General features: G+C 33.9%; 1 protein-coding gene across 1 annotated transcript in view; it reads right to left on the bottom strand.

The window, feature by feature from the left end:
• GALNT13 (polypeptide N-acetylgalactosaminyltransferase 13) overlaps positions 1–21615 on the bottom strand; it is a 519423-nt gene that overhangs the window by 38540 nt on the left and 459268 nt on the right. Inside the window, exon 11 of the mRNA XM_084800140.1 lies at positions 12992–13090. Within this exon, the coding sequence (XP_084656266.1) occupies positions 12992–13090 (99 nt within the window). The remainder of the gene's footprint in view (positions 1–12991; positions 13091–21615) is intronic.

Below are 21615 nucleotides of genomic sequence, written 5' to 3'. Positions count from 1 at the left end.
AAGGTAATAGCTATTCTGTGCAGTATGCTTAAAGAGGAGAAGTGAAAATCAGCCTCCTCAAACTCTAGACTTAATCAACATTATGAATGCTTAGGATCAACCACTGTGATTACAACCTCACAATTCTAAGCAATATGATGGAAAATAAGAAATATGATGGATATCAATATAAGTACAGTGACTGTAAACCTTAGGTAGAAGCATTCTGATTTTACTTCAGACTGGATTCATCCACTCAGTCATCCCCCTAAACTCTCAAGGTACCTAATACACTCACCCAGAGTAAAATCTGGACAATATCTCTGTGCACCTTAACAATGGCTATTAAACATTCACCATGATGGCTTGTCTTGTTCAGCCATTACTCCTATTAAACTCATAAGCTTTGAAAGGTGACATTTTCTCTTTATGTATACTTGTAATGCTCTATAACACGTGACATCATAAATTTACTTTCAAGCCTATATCCACAAGAGTAAAAAGGATACTCACAATTTTTCAGCTATTATGACATAGAGGGTGTCAAAGGACATTTTCAGAGGGGTCATTTGTCAAATATCCTGTATGTCAGATATTTACGTTATATTATATTACATTACATTATGATTCATAAGATTAGCAAAATTACAGCAATGAAGTAGGAACAAAAATAAAATTTGGTTGGAGGTCACCAAAGCATCAAGAGCTGTATTAAAGGACTGAAGCATTAGGAAGATTGAGAACCACTGATATAGAGTCTCTTCTAAGACAAGAAAATTGTGCAAATAATCTTAGATGTTAATGCATAGGAGATCAAATGAAATTGCAGTTCTTCCATTAAGTAAGGTACAAGGTACAATTGTATAGACAGAAAAGTATGGTCTCAATGATAAATACTACTTGAGAAATTTCTATATAGGTTTCTATTTTCCTATGGGAATGCAAAAAGGAACAAAATGACTCAAGTTTGTAAAAAGGTAAAGATTCAAAGGAATTAAATGACCATACATCCCCGAGTCTATTACAGAGTACAGACATAATGGCATTACATGGAACTACTCTCTGTACAAACATAGATAAAATCCAACTTCTCTAAGATGATATTTTATATCCGTAATTTATAAATATTTTCATTTATAAGAATGATATCACATTAACAAGTTTCTCATTTTGGAAAATGTTCCAGTCAAGATATCCAAACACAATGAATGGGAGGATACAAGGCATGGGATAACAATTGAGATGTACTCTGAATAAAAAAAAAAAAAAAAAAAAAAAACCAGAAGAAAAAACAATGTAAACAATGACTACCAAAAGCTGTAATAAAAAACATGTCAGCTCACCTCAAAGGCAAGTACATCAGAATACTATGAGATCTTTCATCAAGGACATTAAAAGCCAGCATGCATAGAATAGGAAGTTTCAATGCCTGAAAGTAAACACTTGAAACTAAGAGTGCAATATCCAGGAAAATTATCTTTTAAAACTGTCATAGATGTAAGAGCATTTTAAGACACTCACAAATTTAGCAGCTCATGTACTCCAAGCCCTCAGTGTAGAAAGTACTTACTGTAATACTATAACAAAGGATAGAAAGGGACACTTTCAACCACTGAAGCACAGGAAGAATAATTTCATAATAGGACTAGATGAACAAAGGAGAGCTACACAGAAATTCATCACAGTAAGCCAGAAAAGACGAATCCAAGGAGTGAGAAAAATATGAGTCAATAATCTAGCCAAAAACAAAAGTGACAATAGGAATTATTAAACATTTCTCAGTAATAACCTTAATATAAAATATCTTCAATCACTCAACAAAATACAGAAAGGAACTGACAGGATTTAAAAACTAGATCCATTGACAATGAAAAGATAAAAGTCAATGTAGAAAAAACAAAAAAAAAAATGGAAGCCAAAATCAATCTTGGACAGTTATTCTGACATTTGATAAGCAGATTTTGAGGCAAAATTAGGCAGAAGAGATAAAGACCATGATATATTAATACGGTTGGTAATTCATGAAGCTCTAACAGTTGTAAGTTATTAGGGATATTAACTACATAGAACAAACACTTATTGAAAGAAAATGTAGATAACTCTATAGAATGAGTCAATAGTTTCTATAAACCTCACTCATCATAAGGCACAAAATCTAGACTAAATTAAACAAGGAACTTGAATTAAAATAATCTATATCATAAATCAAAAGAACAGACAAATAGCTACAGAATATTCTAGCTGACAGCTAAATATACATTCTTCTAACTATTCTGTAAAGCCATCTCTAAAACAGATTGCATGTATCTCCATGATACAAAAACCTTTAAATAATTTCTTTTGTCTTGCTAGGTAATAGCAAAATGCAACTAAAAATAAATAGGAATGAAAATTAATAAAATTTCTGGGATTCTTAGAGGTTGAAAAAAATGTACTCTTGTACTGGCGGAAGAAATAAGAAGTACTTAAAACTTCCTAGAATAAGATGTACATGAAATCACAGTTAATCAGAACATTGGAGTACAGCTAAAGCAATTCTAAGAGGATAGTTTTCAGCAATAATGACTACTATCTAGCTATCACCATGGTAGAAAGTGCAAAGCATGTTACTAGTGTGAGAAAAAACAATCAGTAGTCTTATGTAGTTTTGACCACAAGAACTATAATAATGGCCACCCTACAATAATTAATCCCAATAATGTAATAGTAGCAGAAGTGTAATGGGAGTAATTATTTTCATATTGAATTTCAGACTCAGTTTATAAGATAGAGTTCTTAAAAAAACAAACAAAAAACAAAACAAACAAAAACAAGCAAACAAACAAAGACAAGATAGAGTTCTTCTGTGCTACCATTGACATGACTGAGAACCTGTGTCTAGGTAGATAATGGACTGTCCTGAATTGCCATAGTATTAAATCATTAAATAATAAACTTCATAACCATAGATAAGTATAGCTCTCAACCTTCATAAGAGAAGCCTGTTTTGTAATATATGATAATTAATAGAGACTAACAATTGTTTGAAGTATTAAAAACATGAGATTGTGCAGTGTTCAAGCCTAAACTGGACAATCAATATCATTCATCATCTTTTGATAGGCCACTTATAGTCAGCCATGTTGTTGTAGGTAGCTTATACATATGCATATACAGCACCAAGTGGACATAGTAGGTTTTTAGAAAACTGGAGTTTTGACATTAAGAGAAACAGTGCTAGGGATATGTGAGAAATTGGTGGAGAGTAGGTGCAGATGAATTTGAAACAAGTTATTTTTTGTTATATCTTAGAACATGAACAAACAAATGAAGCAGAAGTAGAAAGTTGGAAATAGTGAAGGAATGAAATGAAACAAATGAAGATTAAATAAGCAATACATAAAATTTTAATAAAAGTAATGGTTCTTTAAGAAGGTAACAAAAGTTCATAAGCCACTTAGGAAAACTAACCAAAAGAGATAGAAGACATAAATAGCTGAGAAGCACTTAACAAAATGTCTGATATCTTTTTCATCAGAGAAATTTAGATTTCATTTTACACCTGAGTTTCCAAGATAATAAAACAAATAACAGCTTATGTTGGAAATGATGTGGAGTAAAGGAACACTTATGTACTGATGTTGGGAGTGAAAATGTGCACACCCACCATAAACAACAGTTGCTCAAGAAGATGGGAATCAATCTATGTCACTACCCAGATGGGCATACACTGAAGGGACTCTACAGTTTATAACAGAGGTGCTTGTTCTACCGTGTTCATAACTACTCTGATCTTCATAGCAAGAAATTGGAAACAGACAGATGTCCGTCAACAAATGAATGGATTAAGAAAACATGCTACCTTTGTTTACACAATGGAATATTACTCAGTTAAACAAATGAAATCATGAGATTTTCAGATAAATGAACAGAGCTAGAAAAAAATCATCCTAAATACATTAACACAGACCTAAAGAGACAATATAGCATGTATTCACTAATATGTAGATACTATCCATTAAGTCTTTAAAAATCAGACTACAATACATATAACCATAGACATTAAATGAAGGACTAAGAGGAAGGATTTGATGCCCTTAGGAAAGGGAAATAAAATATATAATTATGGATGAATGAGGGTAGGGTGAATACTAGGATAAAAAGATCAAATGGGAGAGGGAGGGAATTGGGAGTTGAGCGGTAATATAGGAAGGAACAGTTAAAACTAAAGGCCATTTGAAGAGTTTTATAGAAACCTAATACAATAGAAGCATCTTTTAAAAACAGGAAAGACACAACTGGACATCTTTCATTTAAAATGCTTCCAGTTCTGGGAATGGCTTCATCTAATTGAATCATTGGCCAAAAGAGCTGCATGCTAACCATCAAACAACTTAGTCTATTGCCAAGGCCATTGGTTGCTCTCCACAAACTGATGGTAAGGACCTATTGTGGAAGACAACTCTTACATAACTCGCTGAGCAGGAAGAAGTCAATCTGGTACCTACCTAGAGACTTCAGATCTACTGACTAGAATTTGTTTTATCTACATGCCAACAAAGGATAAAGATAAATACTATCCTAGTTACAAACCCTTTTATCTACAATGGTGACCTGCATTAAAAATGTTCCAGTGTATTGGTGGCACAAAGTTTATAGGATTAACGAACTAAGATCTCACTGGATTTAGGACCCACTCCATGAGATAGAACCCATCACTGACAAAGCTTGGGTGGCCAAGAACTTAAGACTTGATATGCTATGGATCCAGACTAACACAAGTAGTAATGTTCTGCTAAAGAAGATTAACAAATAATAATAATAATAATAATAATAATAATAATAATAATAATAATAATAATAATAATAATTTCTCAGGAAATTCTGCTATACCATAGACCTGTGTCTTTCTCAGTGACCATCAGAAAAGCTTCCACCTACAATAGATGGGAACAAATATAGAGACCCACATCTGGATAAGATGCGGAGAGTGAGTGGAACACTCAGTGATAATTGGAGTTTCTTTATCAATTCCCTCCTCTCATAGCTAAGGTACCCCCATGGGACTGGAGGTAGAATAATTCTAAGAGTCAGAGTGGGCTGAGGTCATCAAGCAAACGCGGATACAGCAGGACCAATGCACACATGTAGCCACAGAGACTGTGGAAGCATACACAAGGCCTGCACTAGAATTGATGAGATGCCAGTACTGAGAGTAAAGTAAACAACTGCTATCAAATGAAAACTTATTTTTCTCTATATTGCAAAAGTAACTTTTATCCTCCTGATGTAATTGTCATTTTGGAGGCCTTCTGCTTCTGATTGCTAACCTAGCCCTAGTCCTGGAAGCTTATAGTTTCCAATCTAACCTATGCTTAGAATTTTTTTAAGCCTATGAGACTTACTGCTAAACAATCTCCCCTTCTCCTGTCCCCCACCCCCACCCTGAACTCTGCCTGTCTGGCTCTGCTCAACTCATCTGGCTCAAACTCCTCTCCAAACTGAGTGATTCAAACTGGCTTCTCTTGGTTTCTGATTGAATTGTTGATCATATTAACTTTGGCAATATGTTCTAATCTTCAGATCATTCCGTCTTCACCTGTGTCTAGCTTTATTGCTCTCTGCACCCTGTCTCTTTCCAACTGTCCTGCTAAAACTGCTTCCTCCTCCCTTTCTCTCTCTGCAATGCTCTCTCAAGTAGCCTCTTTTTTCTTTGTGTGTTTGCAAGAGCTGAGCTTATCTTATCTCTGACTTATCTGTCAAATATTCTCTGATTCATCATTTTATCTGTCCCTCATTAAGACATCAGTTTCAAACATGGTGGCTTCCATCCACAAACTAACTTTTCCTTCACTGTTTGGATTTAAAGGTGTTTACTAAGGGTGTGTCTGAGTTCCAGCCAGCTAGAAGGTCTTTGGATGTGACCAGAGTAGCCATGTGGTGGAATTTAAATTTCTCTACATCTTCCCCCTTTCTGTTTAGTTTATGTGTGGATTCATAAAAATCTAATTGTACCTTGATAAACAGAAGAGGTAATAAGATTAGATGAGACACTGGATTGTAGGGAAAAAAATAAACTACTGAATTATATCAACTTGTATAGTCTAAAGATATTTAACATGACAATGGAAATGAGGAGGGAGGTTTTGTTTATATTTCCACAGGTGATGAAAGACTATGGGTTCCATCATAATTGATAAAGATCAGATCTAAGTAAGAGAAGATTCCTTATGAAAGGCATGACTCAAGGAAGGAAGAGAACCAGAAAGACATCAACACAGAAAGCAGATCAACACTCCCCCCACCCCCACCACCAATCACCATGCCAACAGTTCAAAAAACCAGCAGAAGATGGACAGCTTGTTCATCAGACTGGCATATTGGAAAACCTTGATGCTGAAATGGGCTGCTTGCTGTTGAAGACAGATAATCAGGACTGCAGTTATGAAGGATCATTGCGTCAATGGGTCACTATAAAAACATTCAGACTGTTAAGTTTATGTGACTGATAATTGTTCTCACTAGAACTGAGATGACAGAGAGGCAATTTAAAAGAGATAAGGAGACAGTTTCACAGGGACAGTTCTACAAAAAATGGGTGCAGAAAGAAAACAAGCTAGACACAGATAAAGACAGAATGAGCCAGAGATGAGAAGAAGCCAAACAATTAGAATATATTGACAAAGTTAGTGTGAGGCCATGCAGAGCAATTCAATCAGAAGCTGAGAGAAGCCAGTTTGAAACAGTCAGCTGAGAGAGGAGTTTGAACCACAATAGATGAGTTAAAGCAGACAGCTATGTCACAGATTCGCACTGGCTATCCAAACCATGTTTTAAGGTCTAGCCAACACAAAACAAAGTCCTTTGTTCTGTTCTGTTTTGTTTTTCTTCAACACCTTACAGGTCCTTTTGTATATATTATGGTTTCCAGTTCTGTGTTTATATAGGATTTCTGTGTGTTTAAATGTCTGTGTGTCTCTGTATGTGTTTATTGAGCCTTTTCTTTGTCTCTTTCTCTTCTGTTTGTTTGGGGGTTTTTTTGTCCTGTTGTTGTTTGTTTGATTTTACTTTATCTCATTTTATATTACTACTACTACTACTACTACTACTACTACTACTGCTAACTATGTTAGATGCCTGCTTGCACCCTAATGAGAAAGCAAGGATGTACATTTGTGTAGATGGGAGTATACAGAACACTTAGGAATTGCAGAAGGAAAATAGTAATCAGAATATAATGTGTCTAAAAATCAATTTCAATTTCAAAATGAATTAAATTTACAGATGAATAAGGAAATTTATAACATAGACAGAGGAAATCCAAAAATCATTGAATTATTATGAAAATACATATTACTAGAAATGTATTTCTAGTATGTAATATATATATAATTCAATTATAATACAAGTTTATGTTCAATACTTTGAAGGTGCTATTGCAGGCTATTTAGGATAAATAAATTGTACAAGTTAATTGTCAGTTGATCAAATCACGGTCATGTTAATTACTAGACTACTTTTATCACAAGAATATACATCATAGGTAAGGTAGATTTGATTCTATAGAAAGATAAGGTAGGATAGTTAGATAAGGTCTTCAAAAACCTCAGAGACATAAAGAATATGGCATTTTAAAATGTTTTTCTACTATTTTAAAGATTCACTGACAATGAGACAATGAGACAGGTTAACTCCTGGCAACAACCAGCCTAATTCAATGAGGATGATGAGCATCAAAGAACCTCCTTGTGGAGATGGCTTCAAATGTGGCAAACTAGCCACCGGACAAAATGTCCTTGTTTCTACCACAGACAGAATTCTGCCTAAAAGGGGGCAAAGTTGGATGCAGACAGAGTCGGTAGCCAAACTCTGCCAAGACAGGGTAAGCATGTCTTCAATAGTTCCTGCCTCACAAATATGTCTGTCAGGTATAATGGGCCAATAGGTTGAAGAAGATCCCCCAACATTATAAAGAATTTGGGTCGACTATTCAGGTAGCAAACTGTCTCTTTCATCTTCTCATTTGGAAAGCCACTAACCTGCAATCCTGGCATACTCAGGTAATTAAGTTTATTCCTTCTCAAGTCTCTGATGGAGTGAAGACCAGGTAGCTTAGTTTTACAATGAAGCTTAGTTGTTTAGGAGTTAAGATGTTTTTAGGTCTAGATAGATATTTTTAGTTGATAATGACAAGATGTGAGTAAGGCTGATTTACATTTAGAATTTTAGGCCCCCGATAGGAAAGATGTTTTCTTCAAGGCTGTCAAATACAAATAGCAAAAACACTAAGAATGTAGCAGTTATATAATTCCTGATTGTGTCATGGTTCTTCTTGCTATAGGTAGTGTATTGTATATATGTGTAATAATATAAATGTATAAGCAAAAAATCAAATCAAATAAAATCAAATGACATTATATGTTACCATGACAGAGTAAGTTTAATTTGGGAATGCAAGGATGGTTCAACATAAGCAACCAATATAATAAATATAACTTAGCCTGTGTAGATTTTAAGACAGAAATTACAAGATCTTTTCGATACATGTGGAAAAGCTTTTATCAAGTCCATCATTTTTTATCATCAAAACCCTGATAAAACTACATATAAAAACAGGGAAGATACCAAACATAATTATGGTTATATGTGAGAATTCTATATCAATGTTATAATAAATAAGTGGAAGTTAGAGTACTTTTAAAATCCAAAGTTAAACAAATCTGGACATATTCTCCTTTCATAATATACTGCCATTCTAGATTACAGCAATAAGATAATTGGAAAAAATGAATGCATTAAAGATATTAAGTAATAAATGAAAATGTCCAAATACCCATACTGAAGCATGACATTATTCTCTACTTAAAAGGCCTTTAAAATACCACTTGAAAGCTCTTATCTTGATACTTTCACAAATATAGTAATATAAAAAATCAACATAAAAACACCAGTAGATTTTCTATAAATCAAAAACCAACTTTCTAAAAATTAGAACAGAATAAAATATTCCATTATCTATAGATTATATATTGAAATACTTGTAATACATTTAAATAAATAAATGAAAGACATTTCCACTGAAAATGTTAAGTTGCCAAAAAAACAATACTAGACAATAAACATACTTTTTTTTTAAAGGAGGAAAGCTTTATTTTGACCTCTTTTTTAAATTATTGTTCAAGTAATTTAATCAGATTACATATAATTTATTATCCCCTCTCCTGTATCTTCCCTTTCCCCCTCCCTCCCTCTCTCATCCTATTCCCCTCCCCTAGGTCTGTGACAGAAGGGGGGGACCTTGTCTCCCACTATAAGATCACAGCCTATCAGGTCTCTTCCTGGTACCAGCTTACTCTTCCTCTGAGTGTCACCAGGTCTCCCTACCAAGGGGAAGTGGTCAAATAGGGGACACCAGAGTTCATGTTCCGAGTCAGTCCCTTCTTTCCACACAATTGTGGAGAATGTCCATTGGCCAGATCTGGATAGGGGTTGTAGGTTTACTGTGTACCAACCAAATCTAATGCATGCAGTAAACATACTTTCAACACTAATGGATTGGTAGAATTGTGGTAGCACCTATATTAGTAAAAATAATCTATACATTCAACACAATATTCATCAAAATTCAAATGACATCCTCGAAAGAATTACTTAAAACACTATGGAAATTCATATGGAAGCACCAAAGACTGCAGATACCCAGTGTAATCTTTAGAAGAAACAGCAATGATAGTGCATCACAATATTGTTCTCAAATTATACTGTGGATCTATTGCAATAAAAACATCATATTAAAAATTATAAGTTATATAAGCCAATAAAATAAATTAGAGAAATAAACACCCATACTATAGTGATGGAATCTCAGATAATGATGTAAAAGAAAGAAAGAAAGAAACACACACCACACACACTGGAAAAAAGATAGGCTCTTTAACAATCTGTGTCTGGAAAACTGGACATATATGTGTCAAATAATGGAATTAGAACCATATTTCTCAATCTTCACAAAATAAATTAAAAATTGATTAAGTATATTAATTAAGAATTAAAACAGGAACTGCTAGTGCAAAGGACTACAAGATATAAATGCTGCCAAGACCTTTCTCGAAAGAGTTCTTACAACACAGGAAATAATCCCTCAAATTGTCAAGTAAAATTCCATAAAAAAAAATTGGACTGATGAAATGGTTCTGTGGGTAATAGCACTTGCTGCCCAGGCTAGTGAACTGAGTTTGATCCACATAGAAGAAGAGAACCTAATTTTTAAAAATAAATTGACATCTAGCCTACATATACATGCTATGGCTTGTATCCCTGAAATCAATACATATAATTATTAAAGCAAATATTCTTCATACTCAGCTGCATGAAAAGAAATGAAAGTAAAATCTTTGCCAATTATTCTTCTTACAGAAAATTCATATCTGTAAATATATAATAATTAAACACCAACAAAGCAAATTATAGTTATGAAATAAGAGAATGAATAGAAAGTCCTTAGAAGAATACAAATAACCATTTAAATATATGAATGACCTCTATATCAGTAGCTTTCAAGTAAAGGCAAATTAATCTATATTGAGATTCTATCTTACCCTAATTAGAATGACTTATACAGAAAAAAAAAAAACAAATGCTGTTGAGGGAATGGAGAAAGAGGCCCCTTTTTATACAATGATGGTGGAAATAGAAGCATGTGCCGTCATTATAGAAATAAACATGAAACTTCAACAAAAAATTTTAAAAAATAGATATACCCTGTGATCCAGATACTACGCTCCTGGGTATAAATCCAAATGAGTCTAAGTCAGCATTCCAAAGATATTCCGGAATCAATGTGTTTGCTGCTGCACTATTCACAGATCTACAATATAGAACCAGTTAAATGTCTACCAGTAGATTGATTGTTAAAGAAACCGTGGTGATATGTACAATAGAATTTTATATCTGCCATAGGGAATAAAACTGTAATAATTTCATCATGAGAAGCACAACAATTCAAACCCATAATGTCAAGTATTAGAGGTTTTCTTTCATATGTAGTATGTAGTTTTCTTTCATATGTAGTATGTAGTTTAAGTTTATACATAGCATATGCATGTGTGGAGGTATAAGAAGTGAAATTAAAATTCTGTTTACAAAGGGTGAGAAAGCTCTAAAAGGAGAGGGAAGGGAGCAACAAGGAACTACACTGAGAGATAAAAGGTATGAAACTTTGGTGACTGTTTGGGAGGAGGAAGGGGACCCGTCAGAGTAGAAGAAGGCTGAGAGAGAGAGGACACTGGGCATGCAAATAACAGCAGAATATAATGGTTCAAGTGTAAACAAATTAAAAATATCACAGCAAACCCCGTTGTTTCATACACTAATTAAAATTAACAAAAAGTAAGAGCAATCATCAAATATTCATAAGTAAGGAGGTGTAGCTAACGTATCCTTATCAACAAATAAACGCCTCATTTTCGAGATGGAGTTGGTGTAAGCTTGGCGGTTCCAGCCTGGAATCCCAGCACATAAGAGATGTAGACAGGAAGACCAGCATTTCAAAGCCACCCTCAGCTATATAAGAAACCCAACGCTAGCAGAGACTTCTTAAAAGCAAACTAATATGCAAACACCATAGAAATAGAGATTAAATTAAAAAACAATTGTGTTTGCTATGACTCTTGTATAAAAGCAAAATGGAGAGTGTGAATATTTCTATAGTCTGGGGGCTACCTGTAAAAACTCATAACTGTATAAATATAAAAAATTGATATTGCTTCCATGACAACATGAAAGAATAAACTATAAAATAGGAAGGACATCTCAGAATAAAACCTTGAAAATGTTCTTTTTTAAAGTAAGTAAAATATTTAAATATGGTTCTATTAAATATCTTAGTTTTATCAAAGCAAAAGATCATGATAATAGAGTTTATAGGCTTAACTTTTTATACTATTCAGTTTTTAGAATAGATAAGACATTGCTGTTAACTGAGCAATACTAAAGGATTCAGGGCATCTTTCTCTTCCTTTCAGCATAAGCCTCTGAATGTTGCTTTGACTGTCAAGTTTTTAAATTATTTTTAATTATAATTTAATTAGATAATTTCTCCTTTATTTTTTCTTCCTCCAAGCCTTCTCCTATATCTCTCTTCTCTCTTTTAAATTCATGACCTATTTTTTAAATGCTATTACAACGGAGGCAACAAATTCAGGCAGAGGAGTGCTACAAAGATTCACCAACCAAGGGCCATGCATGGTGTGTGCCTAGACCCTCTACTCAGATGCAGTAGAAAGGCAGCACAGTGTGCTTGTGGGCCCCCTAATATGGAGAGTAAGGGCTTCTTCTGACATGGACTCTGGAATTGATCATTCCCCACTGGCATGGTGGCCTTGCCAGGCTAAAGAGGAAGAGGATACAGGCAGACCAGATGAGACTTTATAGGTTGAGGTCAGATGTTAGGGGAGGTGGGCTCCTCTTTGTGAGGACTAGGAGAGGGAAGGAGAGGGTATGAAGGAGGCAGGGTTCGATAGGGAAGTGATGACGTAGGGAGCTACACTTGGGATATAAAGTGAACAAAGTAAAAATAATTTTTAAAAAAGAAAAATTCATTCTAGATTTTTATCTGCTCATGCTGACTCATAGGCTTCAAAATTTATTGAAACTCAAGGCTCTTAAAAAGTCTTATACATGTATAAATTAACAAAGAAAATACAGATTAAAAACCCCCTAGGAAAGCATTTCAGTTGTAGAAACATTATTTTCTCATTCTGTTAACAGCCGAGCAAAGCATGGACATTTATGCATCATGACAAAATGAGATGTTATAATATACTGTAGGCTGATTTTAAATTTCGCCTTTTTCATTTAATCCAGCATTGCTGTCTTAAGATAATTGGAACAATGAGATAAACATAATTAGGTGTTTATTGGAATGGATATCTATTTATCCTGGGCACATAAACCAGGCCATATACTGATTGTTTTAATAATATCCCTCCTTTCCCACCCACAAGTAAGGAGTTGACAACAAAAGGCTGTGTACCTGGTTACCTCCCATGCCGTGGCAGTTGAAAATACCCACTTTTTCGTTTTCTTTGCGGCCCATGTTGTCTAAGCACTGATTAGTTTCAACATTTCTTATCTAAAGAAAACACACACACAAACGGGAGAGTCAAACAAATTCAAATGCGTAAGCCACAAACTCATTCTGATACTCATGAATTACAGACTGTTAACTAAATAATACGAGTTCATAAGAAGTTCCCCCAGAAACGTGTTTTAAATGTGACATTATTCTTTTATATTTATAATTAATCTTAGACTTATTTCTAAATTCTTCCTAGCTTGAATTGAAACAATATTGGTTTTGAAACAATATTGGAGTTAGCATCTATTCAAGAAATGGGGGGAGCTCTCTTTACATCTTATCAAAGACTTTTAGACATTAGAGTATTTTGAAATTCATTCAAAATAATTAATCAATTTAAATACTCCTATAGAGCCATATGTAAGAAAATGAAAATAAGTTGGATTTGAACTTGAATTTATATTTTTAGATTTCTATATCCTATGTTCTACATTGTTCAATAATAAAAAGTAATTGCATGGTCTGTTTACGTGACTAGACACGTTAGTACATTTTCTTTTATTTGTAATACTAATCTTAACAGAAAGTATTTTAGTCCAAAGACCAATGTTACCAGATAAATACCTTTTCATATTGCTAATTCCTCAAAAGCAAGATTAAGTTTTTAAGTGCAGAATAGGTTAATGTTTATAACCAAATATTGTATTAGTCCCACAATTAAGATAAAGTTCATACATAGTCGAGCTTGACATGATTTAAAAATGATTTATTAGGGTTAAAGTTACTAAAATTTCTAAATCAAGTATAAATTGATATGAAACAGAAACTAGAGAAGGTATACCAGTATTAAGTGGTGTATTTTTAAACCATTTTCTTTATTCAACACCCAAGTATATATTTTCATTTATCTATCCTGCTTTTGGAACTCTGTGAATCTGTTCCATGTAAAGAGATATTTTTATTATACACTTTGAAATACATAATATTGTATTTTTACATTGTTATTATGCACTGGCTACAAAGCTCTTCATTTCTAAATGTAATAAAATTAGAGATGTTTGATATAATTTATAGAAAACAGATAAGGTGTGTATAATACAATTTTCCTATTTTGCAAGCATTGTGGTAAAATAGTATTTCCTGGGAGTAGAAAAAATCCTCAGATTTTCAGTAAGACTTCATTGAGGAAATATAAACAGTTATGATCACACTGGTAAGAGATAGAAGTGGCTAGAAACTCTCAAACCCTATTTCAATGGGTTGTTATTTAGTTCAGAGTTATAGACACTTTCATCAAAAAATCTGAGCAGCAACCTGAAGGACAGGACAGAACACACAGTGAATACTGCATTGAGACCATCTAGGCTTCCAAAAGTATGCCAAATGGTCTATAGAGTTCTATTGTATTCTCAAGCTGGCTTAAGTTGTTTGAGAGCTAAGCTTATAGGAAAATATTTTTCAAGACTAACCCATGACCAATCATAATGAAGGCAATAATTTATAAAATGTGTACTAAATAGGTCTGTGTGCAGTTCACATAGTTAATAAATCATACACTATATGGTTGAGTTACAACATCAAACTTCCTTTTAACTGTTACAAAAGATAGATCTCTACAAGGTTCCTGGTCCATGAAAAAACAGTGGATAAAAGTTACAGTGTTATATGTAAAGCCATTTGTGTTTTGTTTTTGTTTTTGTTTTTTTAATGTTATGTGGAGTTTATTAGATGAACACGGGGGAAAATGAAAGGGGGGAAGAGGTACCCCAGAGAGAGTGGGGGCAGAAGTAGAGAGAGAAAGAGATAAAAAGGTAGAGAGATCTGTAAAGCCATTTGTAAGGCCTTGTATATCAGATAACAAAAATCTCAAAGCATATCTTCCCTGGTACCTAACATGATAGTTGCACTTTAAAGGGGAATTAAATAGGTATATGGCATTTGATTCTTAAATTAGGTACAGTGTTTGAAAAAGCCTCCAAATCTCAGACAAGTCTGGACAAGTATTTGAATGGCTACTTTGATTTAGGTACGGGATTTTTTTTATTTGTGAAATCATTACAATAACATGTTTTTATCATAATTAAAAGAATGCCCAAAATATATTATCTTTAGAAACAGTTTATTGTTGATCTACCATTTATGATATATTTCTTGTCTCATGTTATGAATTCAATGATTAAATCAAGAAGCATTAAAAAAGTCCACATCTTGTATTAAGCACTGCTTCAGGTATGATAATACAGACATTAGCAAAATCAACACAATTTCTTTCATTGTGGAGCTTTCATTTAAAAGTGAAAGAAAAAATAAAATATATTCATAATATGTCAAAAAATATAAAATGTCTCATGGGCAAAGAATTACTCTCTCCCAAGAATGAGTCCCCTAATTAGTTATTAAATATAAAATGATCAGCCCTGAAGTCATATACACATAAGCTACGCTAAACAGACTCACTATGTTATATGTGTATATTTATGCATATATGCATAATAATAGTCACAGAGAAAATCAGACCATCAGTCTAGGGGGGCCTGAGGAAGACATTGGTGGGGTTAGAGGGAGAAAGAGAAACAAGAAATTAATGAATTATATTTTATTTAAATAACATTAATGAGTGTAACTCAAGGAGATAATCCTAAAATTTGAATCATTAATGCAAAAAGGAAGAATATAAACCATTTTTCCATAATAAATATCAAGGTATTTGGAAGCAAAAGATCCATTAGACTTTAAAATAAAGACAACATGATGTCAGGAAAATATATTCTTGTAAAATAGAGGGGAGACAAACCAAATTGTCACTGGACTTCTCAAAGGTAATCCTTTATTCTGAAAGTAAGTAGGGCAGTATTTATTATAACATCAAAGCCATATGTTGCCAGCCAAGGACTTCAGATTCATCAATTTGATTTTCAAGTCCAAAGACACTTAAGATTTCCTTCAACATATATGAACTTAGAATATTGTTCTCAGTAAATAAGACGTCTTTTGTTCATTTGTGTGGCCAATTTGGATTTGTATGAACATTGGGGCATTTTGTGATTTCTATGCAATTTAATGGGTCATATCTAAGCTATCTGAAAGTTCCTCTGCCTCCATGTTTGTGTAGGTGCCAAAATTTATTTCCTGATCTCCATTGTTACCCTCTACACCAAACAACCACTTCCGTCCTTGAGATTATGGCAGTAGGCTCCACATTTGCTTTCTATCCTGTCTTTAACCCACCTTCAGCAGCCACAATGAGGTATTACTATGCATTCATATACTGAGAGTACAGGATAAGTCCAAGACCAAACTAAGTGTAGCCTACTCTTTGCTCACAGCTCCATGCGCACAGTTGCTAATCAATTGTTTTTAATCTAGTAATCTGCAACTGCAGGTGGTATCTGTCTACTGTACTCCCTTCTTTCATGCTCTTAAAAATACAGTGGGTTACTCTGTAAAGACTATGAATTTTACGTCATCAATTGTCAGGCAATTATTTCTGAGGCTACTTGTTCTTCAATTTTTGATAATTTCCCAAATTTTAGTGATGCATCTTAGAGCTTTGCTAAATTTGAATGTTACTGTCCTTTTCTATATTAAAGTTCACAACATTTATTTTGTATTTTAGTTTCTTTTTAATTATTAGGTTGTATCTAAAATTTCAACATATTTTCACTATCTACCGTGATATATGGACTTCTCATTATATAGTCCTTAAGCATTCATTCTTTTGTATAGTTTTTTCCAATTATTTTTTCTTTCTTTGGATGAATCCATTTTTCTTCAACATTTAAGTGGGAAGGTGAATAAGGGACCATTTCCTACTTTTTTTTTTTACAGAGAATTGTTTTCTCTATACTTTTAAAGATTGTTTATTAAAAAGCTTCTACTATTTTTTAATTTCTTAGTTTTGTTTACTTTTCCTTTTTTGATTTGTTTTTGTGTGTTTATCTATTGTCTGAAACTTGCATTTTATTTCCCCCTTTGGCCTTTCTTGTTGGATTTTGGCTTTATTCCCAGCTTTCTCTTAAAAGGGAGCTTCAACTACTGAGTTTCCAGAATCCACTGCATCAAAATGCTGCCATGCTTCAGATGACAAAATGGAGACTCCACATATGTGCGAAAAGCCCTTCCCACGTTTTGCTACTAGTTTTAAATTAGCTGGAAAGAATTCCTCATCACAAACTGCTAGACTTCGGAACTATCGTGTCCTAATTTCTATTTGACCCTTCCTTTCTTCTTCCTCATCCTTAGCAAAATAATGGCCATGCCAAGCCAAGTGATGAATGTGGCACCATCGACTGTCAGGTCTGTGAATCTACCTCAGTATCTCATTTTGTTGTCAAAATCACCTAATCTTTTCTTTTCTTTTTGCTTTTTCTTTCTATTTTTCATTTTTGGTCTGTGACCTAGTATTCTTTTGGTTTTAGTAGGATAATGTCATTTCAAAGGAATTAAAAAAAATATCTATTTTTATTAGTAGAACACTGTCCTATTTCTTGAAGCTACAACCATGCTTGTGGCATCTTAATTTATGTAGAAGTAGTATCACTTGTCCTTCAGAGTGTAACACAAAGTGGTTATTGTATCTGACAAAAGTTAAGTCTGTCAAGCTGCCTGGACACTAAAGCTGGGAGAATAGAAATAGCATGAATTGGTGGTTTAGTAAACTTGTCAGAATGAGCTTAGATTAACTAACGTACACAGGGTCACATCATTCTGCAAACTGCGCATGTGCAGAAGCTGAAGCTAACCCTTCGTATAAGCTTATGCAGCCAGTACCACCTCCACCATAACAAAAATTATTTATTCATGAGTACCAGCTTATCACCTGATGTGTTCATTTTTCTTTACTCTGTCACTTTTCCAAAAATACCTAAACAAAGTAGCATAAAGAAAAAAGGGTGGTATTCACAGATGGTCTTGGGAATTGTATTCCTTTATGGTGTAAAGGCGTGGGTGAGTAGAGCAGAGCAGACATAGCAGCCAGGAAGCAGAAAGAGAAGCTGCACTGCTCCCTCTCTCCGGTCTTTTTCCGTTTCATCTTCTATAGTACAGCATGTGGCTGGTGCAGTCCACATTTATGGAAGTATCTTTTCTACCCTATTGTCTGTGGGAATAACAGGTACAGACAAATACAGAGGTGTGCTTCAATAATCTCCCGGGAACTTTTAAACCTTGGGAACTTGTCTCCCATTACATCAATGAAATGACAAACAAAAGGAATGAATATAGTTATTAAAGTGAATGTGGGATTTGCCAGTTCTGGCTTTCAGATAAGTGAGTATACTATAAAATATGCCTGTAAGAAATAAGCAAAGAGGAGCTGGAGAGATAGCTCAGAGGTTAAGAGCACTGACTGCTCTTCCAGAGGTCCTGAGTTAAATTCCCAGCAACCTCACTGTGGCTCACAGCCATCTATAATGTAACCTGATGCTCTCTTCTGGCCTACAGATGTTCATGTAGACCACTGAATAAATAATAAATAAATAAATCTTAAAAATAAAGAAACAAGCAAAGAAAGAGTTATTGTAGATTGGTGACAATGAAAGGCCATAGTAACAATTATATAATAAGCTTAATTGACAAAGATATTCAAAACCAGAATTGGGAAACAAGTTCTGTGGATTAAAAGCTGGGGCAGTAAGATGGCTCCGCAGGTAAGTCATTTGCCTCCAATCCTGAAGTCCTAACTTTTATCACTAGGACCTATATGGTGGACGTTTTTCTCTGACCTACATAAACATACTATGGTGTGCTTAACTTGAAAACCAGAGACCTATGAACAATTTGTTACCACAGTCTAGCATGTGACCCTAAAGGGCATTATTGGGAAAAATGTGGGCAAGGTCCTGACCTGTCACTGATGTCAGTCTTGAGAAATGGCTGTTGACCAACCAGCAAAGAACTTTATCCATTAAGAACCCCTTGTGTCTTTCAATTAAGCTTATTAGGTTAGAGGTCAAGATGTTTTTAGACCAAGATAGATATTTTAAGTTAATAGGGATGAGATATGATAGATATTCATCTCCATTCAGAAATTTAGACCCAACAAGATAGGAGAGATGTTCACTTCAAGTTTGACACATACAAATAGCCAAATCACTGTGAATGTAACATTTATATAATTCCTGATTGTTTCATGGCTCTTCCTTCTGTATGTAGTTTATTTTACCCATGTATAATAATATAAATGTATATTTCAAAAAAGAAACAAAATTTTTAAAAATTAAAAAAAGAACCCCTTGTATGTGTGTTGTATGCCCTCCTTCAAAGAGACTAGAGCACTGTGGTAGTTTGGAAGTCTAGGCATTCGTTGACTTGTTTCCTAGAGCACTGTAGTAGTTTGGAAGTCTAGGCATTCGTTGACTTGTTTCCTAGAGCACTGTGGTAGTTTGGAAGTCTAGGCATTCGTTGACTTGTTCCTGACTGCAAAGCCTAAGACCAAGGCACTTCTAATTTTAATTGGTTGTCTGCTTCAAATTTTCTTTGTTTTCACACAACCATTCTTTGTTTGGAAAATAATTCTAAACGATACAAACAAGAGTATTATTTTTCCATTTTATTGTAGATGCTGAAAGTTAGCAAGCCATTACACAGGTTTTTCTGTGGTTTTGATTAGGCTTTGGTTTTTTATTTGTTTGTTTGTTTTGTTGTGATTGGGGGGTGGTGGTGGTTTTTTTTTTTTTATCACCAGAAGTCTTACTAGCAGTAATTAGCTTTATCCCCTTGGCTGGATTGGCAAGAACAATATTATTCTAAAAATAGAGTGATTGTCCCCATTCCACTAATCTATCTTTACATTTAAAAAATCTACTGTAAAACTAAAGGATAACATCACTTATATTTGGACAAGAACTTTGGAAAATATTGATCACAAAAATGTATTTGTCAATAAATTGGGTATCATTTAACTTATCAAGTACTTATAATGACTCTATAATGTATTGTTTTCCTTCCATAATCTAATTGCTTTTATGTGTGTATTTATATATATTAATTATAATATATACCTATGATTTTGAGTGAATCAAAAGAATGAACAAAGAACTTGTATATTTAGCAAGTCCAAAAATACTTTACTCAGATGCCAAACTACATATAGTTAAATTTCTTCGCAGCTGTTTGTATCAATAACTACGTAAGTAATAAAATCAAAGCGAACTCCACTCTGTATTATCAAAATATGACACATTTCACCTACAGATGAACAAACTCATTTATTCGGGATGGAAAAGTAGCTGCTGTGACCCCAAGATTTTGGAATTAAAGCATGAACAGAGAATGCCTACATTTGTGTGTCTGACCTAGAATGAGACTTATTTTTACTGGGTTATCCTATTAAAAGGTCAAGAACATTGTGAATCTATAAATAAATCTGATTACCAAGGATGGTAAGCCTTTAAGTATTTCAGCTTCCACACTTATTAGTTACTGATTTTATAGTTAATCTCTGCAGCCTAGCAGCTTTGCAGATGTCTATTTTTATCTGTTTAAGTTTGCTCTTCAGAAATATTTAAGAAATATAATACTATGCATATGAGGACATTCATTAACTAGCTGATGTGGTTAAAGGCTCTAAGAGGAAAAGAAAGTGCTGAGGTCAACAGCACGGTACAAAGTGCACAGACCAATGTCAAAACATGTCTAGGCAGCATGCAAATGGAAATTTTAAGTACCAAGTGTTAAGTCATTTGGCTCCAAAAATCCTGCTTGCTCTCTTTTTGCCCTCTGATAGTCCTTTGTTCCAAACAGCTCACAAATATATACAGAATGCTACCCTGTCAAAGCTCAAAAATGTGGGCCAACATTCTATTTCAGAAGGTTATATATTTCAGTCTTGTATCTGAATTAATCTTTATATTTAGAATATCTGAACTTGTCAAGTTAAATCTACATGAGCTAAAGGGTGACTTAAGAGAGGTTAATGCTGCAAACGTCTCAGCCTCCTTATTCCATTATGATCTGCTTGCTGATTCTAAATGGCACATGCTTCATTAAGTTACTTAAAGGATTGAGTTCAGAGCAATTGCACAGCTCTTAACTCTTGGTTGACAATTGCAGATAATTTGTGGGTTGGGTAAAGTAATATTTCAATTACCTGAGTGTGATGTAAACATTAGACAGTAAAGTAATGATGTCTGACATGAATTACTTTACGGATGTTCATTTCGGTGTAGATATATAATAGAGAAGCTGATTGCCATGAGCCACTACATCATCAGGCAGAATGAAGAAAGCAATAAACAAAAGATGATGGAGAAATGTTTAATTCTATCAACTTAGAACAATATTAAATATTTAGACCTTTACAAAACAGAAATGAAAGAAATATGCAAAATCTTAAATGGTTAAATGTTCGCTAGAAATTAAAGGAGAAGTCCATGATTAGATTAAAAAATAATTTGATAACTAGTAGCTTCTACATCTGATACAACCTTGGAATTCCACTGGAGACAAAGTCCGTTCATGATGAATGAAAGACATGACAGAGATTAAAAAGAAAAAAAAAAGCCTCATATCGTACTGCTGCCCATTAGCAGTTTAGCACTAACTCATTATCAGGATGCCCATCATAAATTGTGAATCCA

This window comes from Acomys minous, assembly GCF_964271855.1.
Source record: "Acomys minous genome assembly, chromosome: 10".
In the NCBI taxonomy this organism is placed as follows: Eukaryota; Metazoa; Chordata; class Mammalia; order Rodentia; family Muridae; genus Acomys; species Acomys minous.
Note: the sequence above shows the minus strand (reverse complement) of the source record. Positions and strands in the feature narration are given on the sequence as shown.